At 34.0% G+C, this 21,107-nt stretch overlaps 1 protein-coding gene across 1 annotated transcript in view; it reads left to right on the top strand.

Annotated features, from left to right (window-relative positions):
• Window positions 1–21,107, top strand: part of LOC145297521 (methylglutaconyl-CoA hydratase, mitochondrial-like) — a 53,137-nt gene that overhangs the window by 7,416 nt on the left and 24,614 nt on the right. Inside the window, exons 2-4 of the mRNA XM_080143430.1 lie at window positions 1,241–1,308; window positions 3,119–3,206; window positions 14,258–14,437. Of these exons, the coding sequence (XP_079999556.1) occupies window positions 1,241–1,308; window positions 3,119–3,206; window positions 14,258–14,437 (336 nt within the window). The remainder of the gene's footprint in view (window positions 1–1,240; window positions 1,309–3,118; window positions 3,207–14,257; window positions 14,438–21,107) is intronic.

Genomic DNA, 21,107 nt, shown 5'->3' with positions numbered 1-21,107 from the left:
GAGGATTAAGGAAGTCAGCACATCAGCGTTGATTGGCCAAATAAAGAATTTCATGGATAAGGACCGTCGTATGTCTATAAACAATAAATGCACAGTTTGATGTCAGTGTGGGAACTGTACACACAATTAATCGCGAGAAGCTGAAGATGCGTAAGTGCACAGATGCGTACAGTTTGTCCCAAGGCTTCTCAGAAGATTAGAACAGTGTTGTCATGACCAAGATAGGCATCAAGGCAGGTCTTCACTCTCCTTATAGTCCAGACCTTGCTCTTTGTAACTTTTGGTTATTTCATAAGCTCAAGGAAAACCTTGGAGGCTGTCGTTATGAGACAATTAGGGAGATGAAAGAGATTATGATGAGGGTCATTGACGCACACGCAAGAGGACTTCCAGAAGTTGTTTGTACAATACAACAAGTGCATTGCAGCTGGAGGAGATTAGTTCAAAAGAGACTAGAAAAGTGCCTATACAAAAAAATGTCTGGAAACATATTGAAGGCACCTCGTATCTACTAGAAACAATTAATTATAAATTACAGCTAATTAGAACGATGAAAACAATAAAATTTCAAAAATAACTCAATTGCACAATTATGGCGTATTTTAGCCCATATTTTGTATGAGCAAGGCAACCTGGCATTGCCTAGGATAAAAATGTAACATATAACCCCCCCCCCCCCTTTTTTTTCTTTGTCCAGCGTATTCTTCTCTCTGAACATGCACAAGTCCAGTTGGTATAAGGGAAATAACTCTGAAAAAAAAATCAAAGTTCCCTTTAGTTATTGACTGGAAAATAAACTACATGATAACATTGAAAGATGTGTGTATGCTTTGATAACATTAAATGGTATGAATGGCAATTTGACTTCTAAATAATTAATTTTTATTTTTAGTTTTACATATACATTCAAGGTCAATATAATTAAAAAATTAACTTTGTAGATGCTTGTGCCGATTTCAATTTTTAATTAGACATACAAACAGCCATTTTTTATTTATATAATAGATGATTAAAATATATAAGGAAAAAAAAGCCTTTGGGGAAACAAACGTTGATTAACTCACATTTTTTATAATAATAGATATGTAATCTTTAAATTGTATAAATTTAAAAGAAAATGTTGTTTTGGGAACACATAGATTAATCTAAAACTTTGACCTTATCATATTGGTCATCATTTTTTAATTTTTTGAAATATTTTTTTTTATTTATTTTATTTTTATTTTTCAAACAATCACAGGAATTGTAGTCTTTGCAATGTGTCGACCAAAGGCCAAAAATGCTTTCAGCAAAAAAATGGTCCAATCCGTAAGTACTCTTTGTTTTATCATTATTGTTATTTATATTTCATATTTTACCTTTGAAATAGCTTGTTACCTCCCTTTATAAACTTCCACTTAACTCTAACTTCCCGCTTTACCAGGTGTATTTCGAGCATCCCAGTTATATCAGCAGCTGAAAGGAATGAGTTTAACATGACACCACATCTGGTGTCACTTCCATACTACACCTTCTCAGATAGAATGAAAACAAATGCATATTTTCAAATTAACTTGGTATTAATTAAATACTAGTAGAGAGACCTGACATTGCTCAGGATTGAATGATGATCAATGAATGTTTCACACATACTCCCATATTTTTTATTGTCAATCAAATCGATTATCTGCTTTAGTTGGGGACCCATCATGGTGCACTGGGAGGAAGCTTCACATGCCTCCCTGCATTGACTTAGTTCACAATATATTGTAGTTTACATTGCATTGTAGAGAACCTACTGTTGATTTTATAAAATCATTTTTTTTATATATAATGGATTGAATTAAAGTTTAAAATGCAAAAGTCAAGTATCATGGTTCGATTGTGCTCTGTACAGAAACATTCATTTCAAATGTGCCCCTGTCATATCAAAGAACCTACTGTTGATTTTATATGTCTGGCCTATCGGCTTGTGTGGTAATAAAACTTCTAAAATGCACTTGTGATGTTAGGCTGTCTAAGGTCCTAACTTTGGTCAAAATCGCCTGTTCCATCTTTCATCAGATTTCGATTATTGATACTTATTGAAGACGTTCTGATACTAAACCTATATAAGAACACTTTCAGACACATTAAGTACCTTTGTGTAAAATTTCATAAAATGACCTGAGTCATTTTCGAATCCATAGGGAACGAACTCACACGCACAAAAATTCCTTTTCTATAATATTAGAGATAAACGATAATTCAGTTCTTTAAAAAAATAAAAATGTTGTTTCAATTTGATAAAATTAATTTAATCAAAGCAATTATTTTTATACAAAATTACAAAGGATAGAAATGTCTCCAAATATCAACTGACCTTTTCTACTAAGAAAAAAAAATTAGTTTGATTATTCAGAATATTGTTCTCATCTTGACTTTTATTCTCACATTTCGACCAACGTGACTTCCAACCTTTTTAAGTGAGTCTTGTTGAGCTCTGGGATCTGTACAGAATTTGGTGTTCCATTTGGAGTATTTCTGGAACTTTCCATTCACCAAAACTATAAAAGAATGCTGGTAGTATCAACTCTTCAGTCAGACTGAGTTGTTATGCTGCTCTAGGTTGTCAGACACTAACTAGATTAATTCCCGCCAATATTTCCTGGAATCTAAATCATGCTGAAAGGAATCTTATAAAAAGAATCAATTATAAGCAATTCTCAAAGAAAATCTGGGCACATTTGGTAATTATAAAGATTTTCTGACCTTCTCTCTGACCAATTAAATATTGTTAATTCTCAATAATAACTCAGTCTTTCTTCTAAATGTAAACTAGACTGAATTAAGAAATTGTTTATCTCCCTTAGATTATTTGTAAATATTTTTGTTTCTTTGTTTTTAAAAATACTTTTTATTCTTATTTTAAACTTTGAGTTAATTTTTTTTTTATTATATGTTGCATGTTTAATACTCCTAGACTCAATAGTGTAAAAACTGGGATTTTGAGATGTGACATCATTGTAGAATTTTGAATTGTCAAATGTAAAATTACTTTTGTATTTTGATTTCTGTGGTTGAAATCGAAATGGTAATATTATTTAAAGATAAAACCTTCATTTTTGTCTTCATCAGTTAAAAATGTTTCAATTTTCAGTTTGTTGATGCTGTGGAAAAAGTAAAGTTTGATAAGAATATCCGCACGTTGATTATCCGAAGTGCAGCACCGGGAATATTTTGTGCAGGTAAATTTTATTTTTTATGCATTTTTTTACTTTTATTTATTTATTTTTTTCACTTTTTCTTTTTTTTTCTCTCTTCGTCTTTTTCCGCTCTTCGTCTTTTTCCGCTCTTCGTCTTTTTCCGCCCTAACTCTTTTTTCACCCTAACTCTTTCCTTTTCTTTTCTCTTTCCTTTTCTTTTCTCTTTCCTTTTCTTTTCTCTTTCCTTTTTTCTTTTTTCTACCTCTTTTATCTACCTCTACATCAACCACTACTCTTATGAGCCTATCAGAGAGAAATGATTTAATGATAGAACATTTCCAGTTATTCCTACACAAAACTTATCTAAGGTCACTCCTAGGCACATAAAGTACATTTGCGTGAAATGTTATTAAAAAATTAAAAAAAAAAAATCGACCCAGCCGTTTCAGAGTTGTCGATAGAAAACAAAATCACGCACACAGAAAATGGCTTTTTATATATAAGCAGAGATTTTAGTATTCTTCAATTTTATGAGCCTATCAGAGAGAAATGATTTAATGACAGAGAGAACATTTCCAGTTATACCGTAGCTGGAAATCTTGTGAAGTAGGCCTTTATGCCATACCTTATCGAAGGTCTTTAATATGTCGAAATTACCCTAGTAAGGAAGCCTTCGTCAAGAGATTCACTAATCCTATGAGATATAACCGTTAGCACATCTGTGGTAGATCTTGCAAAACGGAAACCATATTGCTGAGGTGGTTGACTATTTCTCTATTTGATATGGATTCAAGCAACTTACTCATGACACACAGGAGACTTATTGGTCTGTATTGAGAGTGAGATTACTTATCACCTGAATTCTTAAATACAGGCCATACTGATGAGGTTTTCCAGGGTGTTGGAAAGCATTTCTTAAGGCCACGCTTAAAGAGTTTCGTAAGTATGGGAGCAAGTTCTGGTTGAAGCTTTTTTTACACTATAATCGGGATGCCGTCAGGGCCAGTTGCTTTACTGGAATCAAGGTTCTTGATTAGCTTGGCGACCTCATGCACAGATATTTGTATGTTACCTAGCGTGTTCTGTGTTATAGGAGGAAATATGGGGAGTTGATGGCCTTCGTCGCATAGGGTAGAATTAGCTGCAAAGTTCTTGGCAAATAGTTTGGCTTTGTCTGATGCTAACGAGATGACCTCTGATCCATTGATAATGGTTGGGATAGAATGCGCACTTTTGTTCAGGATCCTATTTGTTATTTGCCAAAACTGGTGGGAACCAAGCCGCTGATCAACTACTTTGGCTTTAACAGACTAGGCATATAGCTCTCTTGCATTTTTTATTACTCTTTTACAGTGGTTGCTGGCATTCCTGAAAGCAGCTTTAGTCTCAGTGCATCTATTACATTCGTAGCTGTAGAAAAAGTGATTTCTGTGCGCGATGGCAGCAGCATATTCTGGGGAGAACCATGGCTGGCTGTTAAGTTTTTGTTGGAATTTTTTAGATGGTATGAATCGGTCTATGCCATTCAGTCAGGTCTGATACTATAGAGGATACATCCTTTTTAAACATGGAATGCAGAGGTAGATTAGATATGAGTGTATGGAAGCTATCCCAGTCAGCCATGGAGTATCGGTATACAGTACGGTGGAGGGGTACGTCTGGGGACTTATTACATTTCATTTTTATCTTAACTGATATGACAGAGTGGTCGGAGGATCCTAGAGCTGAAAGAACGGAACATGAACATAGCTCAGGGGAAGTTGAGAGAAAAGGCTTGCATACTGACCTGTAGTATCGGGCACACGGATGGGCTCGCGAACAATCTGAGTGAGGTCATAAGCAATGGCAAAATCATAACAGAACCTCCCCTCATCATCTGTCTTATTTGAGTGAGTCAGCCATTCCACGTTATGGACGTTGAAGTCACCACAGATGTGAATGTTAGCCGAGGGATGTGCAGACAGGATGCGGTCTACTTTCTCAGATATACTCTTAAAGATAGTAACTCCGCTGTTATGGGGCCAGTAGAGGGCAAATATAAATGCAGTGGTGTAAGCAAGTGCAACCCGGAAGCACATATAAGGTAAATTAGGATCTTCTCTAGAGATATCCCTGGCACACGGAAAGCCATCTTTAATGTAGGCACATATTCCATGCCCATGGCGATCTTGGGGGTCAGATTTAGGTGTTAGAGTATCCGTTAATTATGAACTCATCTAGGGATGTGGTCGGCTCTATTCCAGTTTTACTTAGAAAGAATATGTCTGGTTTTGTCTCCTGTAATTGGGTTTCAACCTCTGGAAGGTTGGAACGTAGACCCCTGATGTTGGAGAAGGAGACATGGTAGTAGGGGTCTACGTTGGAAGATGGGGTTCTAGGTTTATTTGAGTTTTTTCTAGAGATATTTCATGTTGAGGTTTTGGGATTTGTGGAACAGGTCGGCATACTTGGTTAGAGCAGGATAGAGAGCGAAAGTAAGAGAGAAAAGGACAGGAAACTTTTTATGTGGCACATAAGGTAAAGCCGTAACAATTACCCACTAGTATGGCATCGAGAGGCCCCACCAGAGACTACTGCATGGCCCAGAATCCATTCACCAAATGGCAATACAGCAGCCCCAGTACTTTGCACCTGCTGATAGGACAGCCTCCTTAGTGGTTAATCCAAGGTTCGGGTCCCTGACTATCAGGCGGATAACGTCAGCCCAGAGGAAATGTTTACCTCCAGCACCCTTACTAGTGACATGGCCACAAGGATAGAAAAATTTCCGACATCTCCGACTACTGTTCACCAAGTACTGACCTGGAAAGCAGCTTTTTCTTCATCCTTCGTCAGAAAAATCATTCATTTGAATGAGGACTGAGGGACAAAAAGGAGGAGCAAGAGTTACTGGAGCTGCCGATAACACATCCACTGTATTATCTACTCTCCATAAAAAAGGGGGGGGGATATGTACAAGGGACTTATTAATATCTACTTAGTATAAGTCCGGTGCTCAATTATCAATTCAGGACGCCTTTTGAAGATAATCTCCCCTCCCACATTAATGTGGGGCTGTTTTTGGCGTAATCTATCTCGAGTTTGAATCATTCGAGCTTCACCTTATAATTAAAATCCAATAATGAACTTTTATCAATTTGTGAAGTCGGCTTAATATTAATTTACATTTGAGTTTAGATAATTATTCAAGGTTTTAATTTGGGAGATTCTCGTTTTCATGGTGACTTTTTATTTTTTTCCTTTTTGTTTTACATGTAACAAGACAATATTGGTTAATAGCATATTTGACAAAAAAGATTTCAGAACAAAAAAAGAAAAAAAAAAAGCAAGACAAGATAGGTAAAATTTAGTCATGAGTTTTTAAGTCAAAGCTGTAATAAGAAAACAGTTAGCGGTAATTAGCACAAAATAGATTTCAATAAGATAGAAACATTTTTTAACCTTAGTTTAAGAGTCTGGAAAAAGCGACCTACCCCTCTTCAGGTCATATCGGAAGTGGGAAGCTAGTAGACTTTAATTCTAGCTACATAAAGATATGGTGGACGTTGTGTGTGTATGTTGGGGGGGGGGTAATGCTTTTATTTATTTATTTTTTTTTTTATTTCTTTGTCTATTTTTATGATTTCAAAAGGTGACTGAAGTAGAGTTTTTACGGGACAGACAAAATCAGTACATCCTGGAAGCTGATTGGGCAATGTGTGACCAAATCAATAAGACTGCGATAAGAAAAAGAATTGTCATCAGGCTATGCTATATATATATATATATATATATATATATATTATATATATATATATGGCAAAATGTGTGTGCACATTTTGCCTTATATGTGCGTTAACGTGATTATGCCATATATATATATATAAAGGCAAAATATATATTATGTATGTCTGGCAAAGGCGTTTTTTCGGTTGGTTGTTGGGGGGTTACTATGTCTTAGAACTGTTTATATACCCCCCCCCCCTCCCCGATCATAATATGTACGATTTGCAAACTCGCGTCTAGATTTATTTACATCGACTTTTACACAATTCTTACTATTTTGGCTGGCCTCCTGTGTGTTTGGCTTTTTCGTATAAAAGCGAAACTAATCTGAAGCGAAGGTGTGGTTCTCTTTTCTTTTTTTTTTTTTTTTTTTTTTTTATACATGGGAGTCACCACTTATCAAGGCCCGGAGGCCACTCAGGGATAAGGGTTATTGCGTGTACAGTAATCAACGAGACAGTACTGTAGTAATCATTAGTATTTGAGATTTGATAGTGTCTTACTTAAGGGGGCGGTTTGTCAGGAATTTGTTTATGTTGGACCTGAAGACATCCAAGTCGTAGTGTCAAGTGGGAAACAGACAAACGGCAGAGAGTTCCACAGTCGTGCACTTCTGAGAAAGAAGCCCTGCTCATGGAATCTACGTTTGGATTTAGGCACAGATAAAGAGTGGGAAAAATTATTGACAGTAGTTTCAGCCAGACTGGTGTTTCTCGTGAAAGATTGGTGAGGGGGGGGGACAAGAGATTGGAGCCCAGACGAGCACCTACCATGGAAATAATGATAAAATAAAGACAGGCTCGCAACGTTTCTTCTGCGGGAGAGAGGCCGCAGGAAAGAGAAAAGGGCATTCCGCACTAAACCACGGAGTCTATTTTGTACTCTGTCAAGGCAGGATAGGCTGTTCTCGGCAGCTCCCGCCCAGACATGGCAGCAGCACTCCATCCTTGGACGTACTTGGCTTTTATATAGATAGAGAATTGCATCAGTAGTGAGATATCTTCTGGAGCGGTGGAAGGATCCCACCATTTTCCCAGCGTCCTTGGCAACATACCTGATGTACGTGTTCCATTTCAGATCAGGAGTAAAGGTCAAACCCAGGAGCTTGTCAAAACATGGAGCCTCCCCAAGACGAGAGCCATCTATTTCAATTGATGCCAGATGGGGATCAGAGTGTTGATGATGTAAAGATAGAAGCTTGGTTTTAGATGCATTAAAAGTGACCAGCCACCTATTCCCCCCACTGAACCACACACTCGAGATCAGAAGAGAAGAATCAGAGAGAACTTTGTCATTTACGGCCTTTCTCGGCCTCGTGCCGGGAACGTCCAGAAAGCAATCAGCTTTTGATCAGTGTGGGGGAAACCCCTTATATCAGACAATTAAGACCCCCTCCTCCCTTTTTATAGGGAGCGGGTTTTCCTCCCCAATATCTTTGGTAAACAAAACCCTAAAAAACTGCCTCGCAGTAAAAGTTAACTGCGCGATTTCTATCGTGTGATATTTAACCTAATTTTTTAATCTTTAAATAAATTCAAACGTGTTTTTGTTATTCTCCCTTGTTGGTGCAGCGGTAAAATGTCAGGTTTTTTTCACATTTTATTTTCCACCTTCGCCTCAAGACTCCTGGTTCGATCCTGCCTACCTACCAAAACTTTTTTGCCCCCCCCCCTTCCCCCAAAGACACACACCTACAAACAACCGGGCAATGCTGGGTACCTCTATTAGTATATATATATATATATATATAAAAGTGAAATTGTCTTTGTGTGTGTACATTTCCTACCAAATTACTCTGTCAATTTTCAGTCTAGAGACTAGAGATTTGACATAAAGGGTATTGAGATTTGAGAAAATCTATTTAATCAGGTTTCGGCCAGAAATTTTACTGTTAAGAAGTCAAAGTTCAACGATTTGACCTTTGAGAACCCTATCAAACTCCTCCACCAATTTTGGATCTAAACAATTGAAATTTTAGATATAGATTACTTGGACATGGATTAAATTTTTTAACTTGATTTGAGCCCAAAACAAATGTTAAGGGGTCAAAGTAAAAAAAAATAATTAACCTCTCGGCCAATATTTGGTCTAAATATTTGAAATTTTTACATAGTGTATTCAGACATAGGACAAGCATTTTAATCGGTTTTTGGCTGAAAATTTGGCTATAAAGGGGGCAAAGTTAAAAAGATTTGACTTTTGTGTTCTGTAGCAAACTAATCAGCAAATTTTGTGTCCAAGCATTTGAAATTTTACATAAAAGGTAATCAGACATTCAGCAAGCTTTTTAATCTGTTTTTGGGCGAAAATTTGGCTGCCAAGAGGTCAAAGTTGAAAGAGTTGTCCTTTGCAGACTCTACCAAACTCCTCTGCCAATTTTGGGTCTAAACGCTTGAAATTTTAGATGTACGTTACCTGGACATGAGTCAAGCTTTTTAATATATTAAATATTAACATATGCACATAAAGTTATGAACAGTACATAGGGCCCGAGCAAAGCTGGACTGAACTGCTAGTTTTTTATTTTTGTGTATTGATATTCATATTAAAAACCCATTGTTCTATTTATTTAAAAAGAAAATACAACTTTATTATATATGAGTTGTGGAATTGTATTCATCTGCAAAAGATCTAGCTAATTTGCCTACCAAACTCCTCTGTCAGTTTTTTTTTGTCTACAGACATGAAACTCGATATATAGGGTATTCAAACCCATGCAAAACGTTATATTTGGGTTTTAGCTGAGGAAAATCAGTGCAAAAGCATGAAAATTAAGTTAAACGTTTTGGTTTCGATTCGCACGAGTCATTTTTTAACTTTTTAAATCATTACGATATATTGGGCCCAATAAAATATAATAATAAATATGTAATCTACATTAATGAAAATATCATATTTAAGCATATTTTATGAACGGGCAATGCTGGGCAGTCTGCTAGAGTATACATAAGGAGGTTGTATGATTTATGGAAAAATCATTTATGCAGACTACAAGAATTCAATATTAACTAATCTGTATACTATCGTTTCTAAGGCAATACAAATTTTTATTGAAATAAAGTTTCCTCATTACACACCAAATATAAAATCTATGATAAAGACTAAAATGAGGATAGCTAATGTTTATAATACAAATCAAGTTTGTAGACTAAAGGGAGGTAATTACAATTTTCATGGCAAAATTTACATGATGGGTAGATAAACAATAGAGTATAATAAAGGAAAAATTTTAGAATATTTACATTACAGGTACACATAATAAAATGAAAAACAGTGTATTTTTTGTCAGTTACAGATTATTTTTCAGGAAAAACTAAAGAATTAAACAATAGATTCTCCAATAACCAACATAAGGAGGTTTTGTAGTGTTGATGTTTGCACATTGACGTATAAAATCAAACTGCAAAAACGTGTTTGTATGCATATCGTCTGCACATACACTATCCTAAATAAAAACAAATTATATTTTTGATCAATCAAACCTTTCTGGATTTATTTGAAATGATTTTTCTGGGATCTACCCAAATCCTTTAAAATTACCAGATTTTCTTTCAGTTAACAAGTGAAGTCCAGTTGATCCATATCTACGGACCAGTGTTGTAAAGCTGCCCCACTGTGGGCGCTTGTCTTTGCAACATTTCCTTCCACTCCTGCACACAAACATTAATGAACACACACACACACCTCGTCACATTATCATCTGTCAATCTATATTATACTTTATTCATTGAAATATTACAATATTTTCACTGAACTCCATTATAATATTTAAAAAAAAATGAATATTATCTCTTATAAACAACTTTCAATGAATTATAATCTATTTAATTGAGCAGAGAAGTTTTAAATATGATTTTCCTGACCCCTGAAACTCATGGCTCTTACCAGACTTCCTCTAATGTCTCAGTTAATGAACCCCCTTGTTTTTACGTTACATTGACTCATATCAATAACATTTAACGAAATATAATTTATATAAATGAGCAGAATAGTTTTGATTACGATTTCCTGATTCCTGTAACACATGGATCTTAATTTATCGATTCAGACTTTGATATCTCAACTAATGAATTTCCCCCATTTTTACAAGAACTCTAAAATATTCAAAAACATTCTGTTTTCTTATTGCTGTAAACTTTCCATTTTAAATATGTATTATCTCTTTTGTGACTATATGCCTTAACTCGTTTTGTTTTGTTTACCGTATAATGTCTCTCGCTTTTTCATATTTGAATATAAAACCTTTTTCACTGAAAATATTTCTCTGAATCCGGTTCATCCCTAAAATATTTTCCTCCTCACAAATCACCTGGAAGTGTAACCTTCAAAAATGTGTTGTGAACACATCCCTCAAAAATAATGACTGCCCCCCCCCCCTCCATAACTGATGATCGAAACCACCAAAGTTTATAGTTTGAAGGGTTTAAGAAGTATTATATCCTACAAAATTGAAAATTTCCATAATTAATCATACTTGATGCTAAGTAGAAATAGAAAAGGGGGAAAATTGAGGAATAATAAAATCTCTACTTATATATAAAAAGCCAGATTCTGTGTGCGTGATTTTGTTTTCTATCGACAACTCTGAAACGGCTGGGTCGATTTTTTTAAAAATTTTTTTATTTTTTTATTTTTTTTATTTTATTTTTTTTAAAAAAATAACATTTCATGCAAACATACTTTATGTGCCTAGGAGTGACCTTAGATAAGTTTTGTGTAGGAAATGCCTCTAAGTATTGAAAATCGCTAATCACAAAAAAGGGTGTTTGAGAATTTTTATCACTATACAAGGAGAGCCCAAGATCAACAGTAGGTTATTTAAGGCAGAAGCGCATTCAAAATGAATGTTTTTGTTTCAAGCATAATTGAACCATGATGCTTGACTTTTGTATTTTAAACTTTAATTCAAGCCATTATATAAAATCAACAGTAAGTTCTATAGTGTAATGTAGACTACAATGTATTGTGAACAAAGTCACTGCTGGAAGACGTGAAGCTTTTAGTTGAGTTTCCAACTAGAGCCAGCAATCGATTGATTTGTTTGCAAAATGGGTGATTTCACTGATTTCGATGACAAAACTGTTTGAAATGTGAAACATTTGTTGATACTCATTTAATCGCGGGCAACATCGGGTCTCTCTGGTAGTTGACTACTAAAGTAATCTATATATATATAAAAGCGAAAATGTATGTATGCTTTTCCTCGATGTCCACAAAAGGCTTTTACAGAAGCGCTTGCTTGGTTCACAACTTCTTAAAACTTTTTATATCATCTATAAATTGTAATATTTCACACTTAACCACGGAGCTCGCCTGTCTATTTAATTTTATTGACTTTCAAACGTTAATTATTCGACATTTCCCGCATCGGCAAGCGTTACATTTGGTTTTCGGTATAAAAAAAAGCGAAAATCGACTCTAATCACAGGCCAAAAGCCAGTTGTCTCAAGAGTTGTTCAATGTCGACTTCGTCATATCAGACTGTAGCTTTCATTTCGCTCCTCCTAATAAACAGGGAGCGGGTTTTTAAAAACAAACAAACCCATTTATTCAAAACTGTGCCGCAGAAAATAACTGCTGAATACCTATCGCCGTCACGTCAATCAAAAACGTGCACCTGTTTTTTTTAAAACACTTTACTATTTTTCAACTGCGTGTCCCCAACACTACGGGTTTTTTTCACATACCCCGAAAAACATCCGGGCAACGTCGGGTACCCCTCGCTAGTCTATATATATAAAAGCGAAAATGTATGTATGTATGTTTGTGTGTCTGCTAAAAACTTTTGACCGACGGAACAAAAATTCACAAACTTGGTCTCATATGAAAGCTCCACCCTCCGGACGACAAATATTGAAAAATTGGCCCAAAAGGACCATCAGAAGTGCGTCAACTGATCGATTTTCTGCAGGGAAGGAGAGGCCCCCAAAAAAGTGACATTTTAATGTTAAACATTACATATTTTTAAATCGATTTATAACTGCCCCAAAAAATACGGGCGCCAACTCTTCTACATAAAGTGTACACTGGGACGTTTATTTTGGGTCAACTTGTATTTAAAACCCGCTGAGTCATGTCACGTGATCTTGATGTCAGCAAGCTATAATGGCAGTCTGAATTTAAAAACATTGTTGTTATCGGTAAAAAATTTTTTAACCCTCACACAAGCTAAACTATGAACTTCTACGCTATGACAACGTTACCAAAGTTATTATCACGTTAAAAATAGTTAGATACAATAGTTAAACGAAAAATAACAAGCCAAAAATGTGAAGTAAAAAAAAATATGCTTACAAAAAATATTAACGATCGAAGTTTTTACAAAAAAAAAAAAAACAGCCAGACACCATTTTCTTTTTTAGTAACACTCTTTAGAATAATGAAGACGAAGTGAGAGAGAGAGACGCAAACAGAGAGAGAGAAAAAGAAAAACATTAACTTTTTCACCCCGAAATCGACAATTTTCGACAGGGGGGGGAGTCAACAACACATGCGTCAGATGACGTCATGACGTTGTGACCTGATTTACTTTAAATAGTTGAAAAACCGAACAAATTTCATATGCGTCGGTTTAGCTCAGGTAGTGGTTCATTATCTAAACGTTTTGGGTTCAAATCGTGGTGTGAGATGTTTTTTTGTTTTTTTTTTTCGATTTTTTAAATTTAAATATTGAACCCTGTATTATTTAAGCCATTTTTCACGTAACGTTCGTTTTCCTGTTTTTTTTTTTTTTTACTTCGTTTATTCTTAGCGACACCCAAAAACACCCGGGTACCCACCGATTTTTAAAATTTTAATATCGAAACAGGCTTATTTAAGCCATTTTTCATGTGTTCGTTTTTCTGTTTTCATCGTTCGTTTGCTTTACATTAGTTTTTTTTTCGATGTTTTGATTACTCTCCCCCCCCCGCTTAATTAAAATTAAAACATTTTCTTTTCTTACTTCGCTTATAACAATGCTTACATCGTCATCGTCGTAACGCTCAACGACTTTCAAACATCTTTCACTTATTCGCTTATAACAATACTTCATTCTGGCTGGCCGATTTTATTTTCAAACTTCGCCTCAGGTCTTCGATCTTACCCCCCCCGGTTTATTTTTTATTTAACACCACACACACCTACAAACACCCGGGCAACGCCGGGTATCCCTCGCTAGTATAATATAATAATAGTATTAATTAAAAGTAATAGTAATGAGTAAGAATATAAATTAGTAAATAGTAATTGATTAAATAGGATTATTTAAGAATGAGTGAAAATGAATTAAAAATCATTAAAAGAAAGTTTTTTTTTTTTTTTTTTTTTTTTTTTTTTTTTTTTATTAGGGGCTGATTTAAAAGAAAGGGCAACCATGTCACCTGACGAAGTTGGTCCTTTTGTGTCTAAATTACGAGCAATGGTATCAGAAATCCACCACCTTCCCATGCCAACGATTGCTGCTTTGGATGGAGTTGCTCTGGGCGGAGGCTTAGAGCTGGCACTTGCCTGTGATATGAGGACTGCCTGTGAGTAAACAAAGCCAAACAAGAATGGAGAGAAAAGGAGGAAAAAATGTTGCAATTTTCTTCTCTTTATTCTTCTCTTTTTTTTTTTTTTTTTCTTTTGTGTAAATTTGAATGAAGTTGATGAAAATTTGTTAAAGTAAAGCTTTATTATACAAGAGTTTATGCAAAAATGAAAACTATCCTTCAAACTAAAGGCCTTTATTTTTCAATCTGCTTACACTGCTGACCACCTGAGTTTTTCAGATTTAGTCAAAGTACGAGTTCTTTTAGGTGTGTATCGAGCAATTCTTGACGAGCTTTAACTTTATTGAAAAAGAGTGTTCATAAAGTGTTGCAACAGTCAGAATAAACTGCCGTCAGTTGAAGTAACGTGTCGATTATATAGGCTGGATGTGGCAGAACTTAAGCACTTAATTCTTCAATCCTGTTGTTTATCTTTCTGGTTGGTCTTGCATGAAGGATTGCTAATTTAAGTCTTTCAATAAAGTTAAAGAAAAATTTTTGAAGTGAGTTTATTTTGATCACTCGCAAGTTTTTGGCAGATAATTTTCATGAACAATAACGATTTTAAGAACTACTGATTTTTACGATTGATACCAATAAATTGGCTAGACATTATGAAAAACTAGTTTTAGGACGATTCCAATATTTTTCCAGATTCCAATACAATTATGGATTCTGATTCCAATTCTTTTAATATCTCTAAATATTTAGCTATCGAGTTGGAATTATTTAAAAAATTTTTTTTCTGATTACAGTAAAAACTCCATGTGATGTATATCTTACATTATGTGTATATAAACGTAAAAATCGGGAGAGGATGATCAATAGATTTTATTTTTATTGATAGTTTAAAATCAAATATTTTTATCATTAGTATCAGCAATGAAAAATGAAGTTTTTAAACAAAAGCAAGACAATTCTTTTTGATATTAGAAAATAAATATAAATTTTTACGATTCTGATTCCAATAAATTCCCCCAACATTATTTTGAATAAATTCTTGCAAAATCAATCATTTTAACCATGTGTACAAACGTTTACTCAACTCGATATTTTGATGAGCAATTGTAGTTTGACATTTTTTTTTTCTTTTTTAGGAACAAAAAAAATGAAACATTTTTCTATTTTGTGGTATATCAACACTTTTCATTACTTTTTACTTGTGACTTGTTTATGTAACCTGTTTTTGTGGAGATTGTTGTAGACAACGGTTCTATGTAATTCTCCTTTCCACTTTTCTGTCAGGCATAGCTTTAACAAGGAAAGTGAAGGAAAGAAAATGAAAGAATAAGGTAAAGCGAATAGAGAAGGAAAGACAAAATACAAAAGTCAATAAAAAAATTTGAGTACTTAATTGACTCTAATTGCAAAAAAAATATTATGTACACCCATAAAAATTACAGCGATCGAAGGGAAATAATCCCCCTGTCGATCTTAATTAAAATTCCCTCCCCTTTGTAAACAAATTTTTTTTCTTATTGATTCGAAACAATGACTGAAAAGTGGAGACTTACAGAAATAGGAAAATATTTACAGAGCCAGTAACTTTTCTCCTTTCTTTTCCAAACAACAACCAACATGCCTGATGGAGATTGAAGGTTGAAGGCCAATCCGACCGAAACGTTGCACTAAAAACACTCAAGATGAGAACAATAGTCCGATCAATACAATTAATATACTTAATTGGCTGTTGAAATAGTTAGAGGGGAGATAACTTGAAAGCGAAAGGGGAGATAACTCTTATTACAATCTGATCCTGTCACTTATAATATGACAACAATTCGAAAACGGGAGCTAGGTGTAGTATCTGATGTTACACTTTTTTTCTGTCCTTAGTGGATAATTTTTTATATTTGGTAATTTACTAATTTATGGTTGATACTTATTTACAGTGAAATGAGTTTCAGCATTTTTTTTTTCCAAACAACTAATTATGAACTAATTATGAACTTGCGGTGACGCCGCGTTGGCACCCACAATGCCAAGTCAAACACAAAATCAAGTAAACTCAACATCGTCTTACCATCAATGCTTACCCTGTGAACTCGGAGTATGGGAAATTCCCATTTGCACAAAACAAAATCACTAAAAAAACAAAAATACCCTACCTAGGGTAAGGATAATGTACGTTGGATAAAATGGTAAAATTATTACGAGCTTACCAGGATTCGAGCCTAGAATCTTCTGATCCGTAGTCAGACGTATTATCCATTGTACCACAAGTCCTGTCCTTATGCCGAAAGATGTTATTGCGACTGTATACAGACAGTGCTAAATTTTGACATGAGCAGATAACTTTTTCAGCAAATCCACAAAACGGTCCAAAAACCCTTATTTTGGGCTTTTTGTGTGACTCCGTGTTCGTTATGAACCATATATAGATAAGGACAATCTAGGGACTCAAATAGAAACTGAATTTTTCAATTCAGTGCATCTCTTCGAGAGTTTTATAGGTATACATAGGCACATAAATAAGTAAACATTTAGAATTTTATTAATAGTATAGATAAGTATATGATGATTAGAAAGAAACAAACATAAATTTAATTTTAAGCTATTGTTTAATCGTTTATTTTAAAAATAAACTTAAGAAAAGTAAAATAAAATAAAGTGTTCTTTAGTATCATATCAGTGATAGAGAAGTGTTAAATTGTTCGCGTCTCTGTTGATAAAATATGTAATGTTCTTTGCTGGGTTTGTTTGATAACAAAGTCAGAGAATAAAGGTTTGTTTCATTGAAGAATCTTTGAGTGAGGCAACACAGCAGATTTGTCGTCTGCTTGTTATGAAAATGTTGTTCCTCTCATGCTTAGATGAGGTGGGTATTCAGTTACGCGCTATGTTTTGTTATCCTAAATATGGTACAGATTTGTCGTTTGCCAGTCAGCGATATTGAAACTTTGTCTGCAGCCGTCTCTCCTCTTGGGCAAGCTGTCAGGTCTCCTGGTGTACGTAGTAGCAGCATTACTAGTTGTAGTGCCTTCGATGGTTTTATATCTGTTGATCCTTGTGTTGTATTGTAGCACATGCAAAGGAGGCTGGGGATTTGACCAGTGATCTGGTGTGGAAGTCAGAATTGATTGATGGTAGCCCAGTGAAGTTGTAGTACTTCTCATCACTTGATGTTAGTTGAGACCCGTGGCCAAACTGGCCAGGGTTAAATGTGGTTGCTCTCCTTGGTCTTGGAGTTGGGTTCTCAACTGACAGGGGTCCGTTCAGTATACGCCAGGCTCTCTCGAGCCAGTTTCCTTGAAGAGCTTGGCTCCTCTCTATTTAAGCAGCTTCCATGGCAAGTATCTTCTGATTGGTCGAAGTTGTATTTTGACAGCCAATCAAACTGCTAGAAATTAATCAGTCAGAGTTGGGTATTTTTTTAAATTTATAAATATTGTTGTTTTTAACTGTTTGCTGCTGTTGCTTTTATCTTGTTTTCAATGGCGTTAAGTTTTGAGAAAGCTTCATAATCAAAATGAGATCTCACACTCAACTTCGTGACTCTAACATGTCATTTCCTTGAGTAAAAACATAACTTAGGGGCAAAGTGTAGTGACTGATCTAATGCTCCACTTCATCTTCTCTGTCCCCGGTTAGTGAAGAAATCTTTATAGACTGAGGTAATTTTTGTCCCTTTTTTTTTTTTTTTTTTTTTTTTTTTTAGGAATGCAAGTAAATAGACATTCAAAGACTCCAGCAGCTTTCCCTGCAAATCCCAATCAGGGATATTTAAAATAGGGTAGCAAATAGAGTAAATGTGGTATTGTGGTGACTGCTGGAAGGAAAGTGTTTGACAAACATTGAAAGAGAGAAAGGAACCGTTCTTGCATGAATGTTTTAGAATGCAGGTAGTTAGGAGTAACCTCCTCTGCACTCCCCGACACTTTGCTGAATCAATATAAAATGTAGTGTGACAACAAGTCTCCCCAAACTTCCAGTACTCTCTACTTCTTTCCATCACTATTGCAACTCACTTTGTGTTCTGACAAGTCGTTTATTATTGAACAACAGACAGTGGTTTTTCTCTGAAATTTGAGCAATAATAAGGTTTCTCAAGGTTCCAGTACTCTCTGTACCCTTACAGTGGAGGTCTGGATGGTACTCTCTCTCGCTATGGTTTTCCAACTTCTCAGACCTTTGAATTAAATGGGGAAATAACTCTCATAGCATAAAGGAGAAATAATTCTTACTGCTTAAATAAATAAACTTTTGTTTTTAAAGGTAATGGGTGTTGGCTTATAATAATTGAAATCAAATCAAACATAAATGAAAAAAATCAAATTTAAATAATATTTCTAAATAGAGCTATTGATACAATTCCATTACAACAAACAATAACATGGAGCTAATTATTAAAATAGATTTTTAAAAATATATGAAAATGTGGTTACTTCTTGAATGTAGATTTCCTTTGAATAAATAGTACATATAGAAATCACACTGGAATCATAGTGTGTAAATGTCTGTTTTCAGTATGAAAATTAAATTGTGACACAGCATGCCTTTTGTACATATTAATCAAATAGTGAGCAAACAAACGCACAGGAGTATGACTTTATTATAATAAGTAATAAGAAAACATTTAAGAAAGTTTAGTCATAAATTTAAACACAATTTTGTTACATTTTTTTTTTTTAATTTTGATAAATAAATTGTTTCAGCATCAAATTTTCTGATAAAAATAAAGATACATTTCTGAAATTTGAAATGTGATCATTTTTTTCCAAAATTTGATTAAAATTTAGCAATTCATAAATTTTTTGTAAAATTTTGAAATCAAACTTCTTTTTTATATGCAAAAATTGCCAGTGCAATGAATCAGTTAAAATTTTACTGCTTGTCCAGAATTCCTTTTCTATTTAAAAAAAAAAAAAAAATAAACAAACAAACCCAGAAATAAAGAAATGCATGATGTGACAGAAAGACAATATTGTGTTCCAAAAATCACATGAATTTATCAAGTGGTTTTATTTTTAAATAAGAAAATCGGTGCTAGTGCAGAGAGTGATCCGCGCTATTTTTAAAATCGTATTTCCAAGTTTAATTTAAGTTTTATGATATATTTTTTTATTCAGTTGTAAGGTTGAAGTATAGAATAGGTACAAAACACCTTCCCCTCCCCATGTTAAGAATGGCTTTTTAAATAATAACGTTATTATTTACGTCTGGATCACTCTCTGCACTAGTACCAGAAAATCAAATTGTGTGCAAACTTGAGTGTTCCCAATGTCCCCATGTTAAAAATGGCTTTCTAAAATTTTGCAAGATTGAATTATTTGAAAGTTATTTCCCTTGCTTTCAAGATGTTGCAATATTGTTGCTGTTAGTTTGGCCACAAAATTCTTATTTAAAAATAAAACTACTTGATCAATTTATGTGATTTTTGGTGTATGATGTTTTCTTTCCATCACAGGTATGTACATCATACAGAATTTTTATTTTGTTAATATAGGGGTAATTCTGTACAAGCACTAACATTTGTTTACACTTGTAAAACAAGTTTTTGATTGAAAAGATCTGTTTGTAGATTGTTTCTTTAAAAGAATTTTCAGGGCTTGTTGAGATAATCGACTGACTGATTAAAAAAAATGTTTTAAGCAAAAACAATATTACATACTTAATTGTCATGCCGGAAATAGTAATATATCTTAAAATTACGAAAATTCATTCAGTATTAAGTTATTTATAGTTAAAAGTAATTTTTTCAGAAAATTGGGTAAAATTGCATTTTTAAAATTTTTAAAAATTTTTTTAGACATTATAAAGTAAACAGTAAGAGTCTACACACAGGGGACATAACTCTGAATGAATATTTTTAGATTAGTTGTTCATGGTTGCAATATTTGTTGTCTATAGCGATAGACTTTTACTAAAAACACAAAAGCAGTTGTTCTACTCAATGAATTTTTGTAATTTTTGGATATATTAACATTTTTGACATTTGTAATATTGTTTTTGCTTAAAACGATACATTTAAAAAAATCGATTTGTCGACTTTATCTTAACAAACACTGAGTTTTTTTTTTTTTTAAAATAAAGTTACATCACGGTTTCAGTTAGGGAATGTTATTTAAATGAAACCTAAAAAAGAATTCTTTATCTTGATTGAAAAACAAACAAGTACAGAACTCGGGGTTTTAAAGCTTCAGTGATGATCCATTTTGAATTGAAAGGACACTTTGCCAGGAGTGATTTTAGGAAATGTTTAAAAGTTGTGGTCAGAGAACAGTGCAAAAAAACTTGTGTATAGGCATTAAAAATAGTTTTTTGTTGAAATATTACTAAACGAATCATTTCCACTTAAGATCCATTTAGTATTATGCATGTAAAATTGAGAAAAGCATGTTTGAAATGTTTTAACATTATGTGAATAATCAAAGCAAAATGGAGTCCAAATTTGACCTGATTTCATATTGATCTAAAGACGAAACTAAATGGATTCGTTTATTTAATGTTTATCTTCTCTCTCTCTCTTTCTCTCTCTCTATAAAAATGAACTAATTTTTTCCCCTCTGATTTTGACCTTAATAGGATTAAAAATCAAGACATTTCATGCAAATGTAATATGCACAAACTGCAGCACAATATCTGAGGTGTGTTATAGGCCTATTACCTCTCCACTTGCTCGATAATTGTAGATTCCTATAATTTTTTTCTGTTGGGAGTTCAATGC

Source organism: Euprymna scolopes, chromosome 18, assembly GCF_053919585.1.
Source record: "Euprymna scolopes isolate OS-2025 chromosome 18, ASM5391958v1, whole genome shotgun sequence".
In the NCBI taxonomy this organism is placed as follows: Eukaryota; Metazoa; Mollusca; class Cephalopoda; order Sepiida; family Sepiolidae; genus Euprymna; species Euprymna scolopes.
This window is presented reverse-complemented; position numbering and strand designations above follow the sequence as displayed.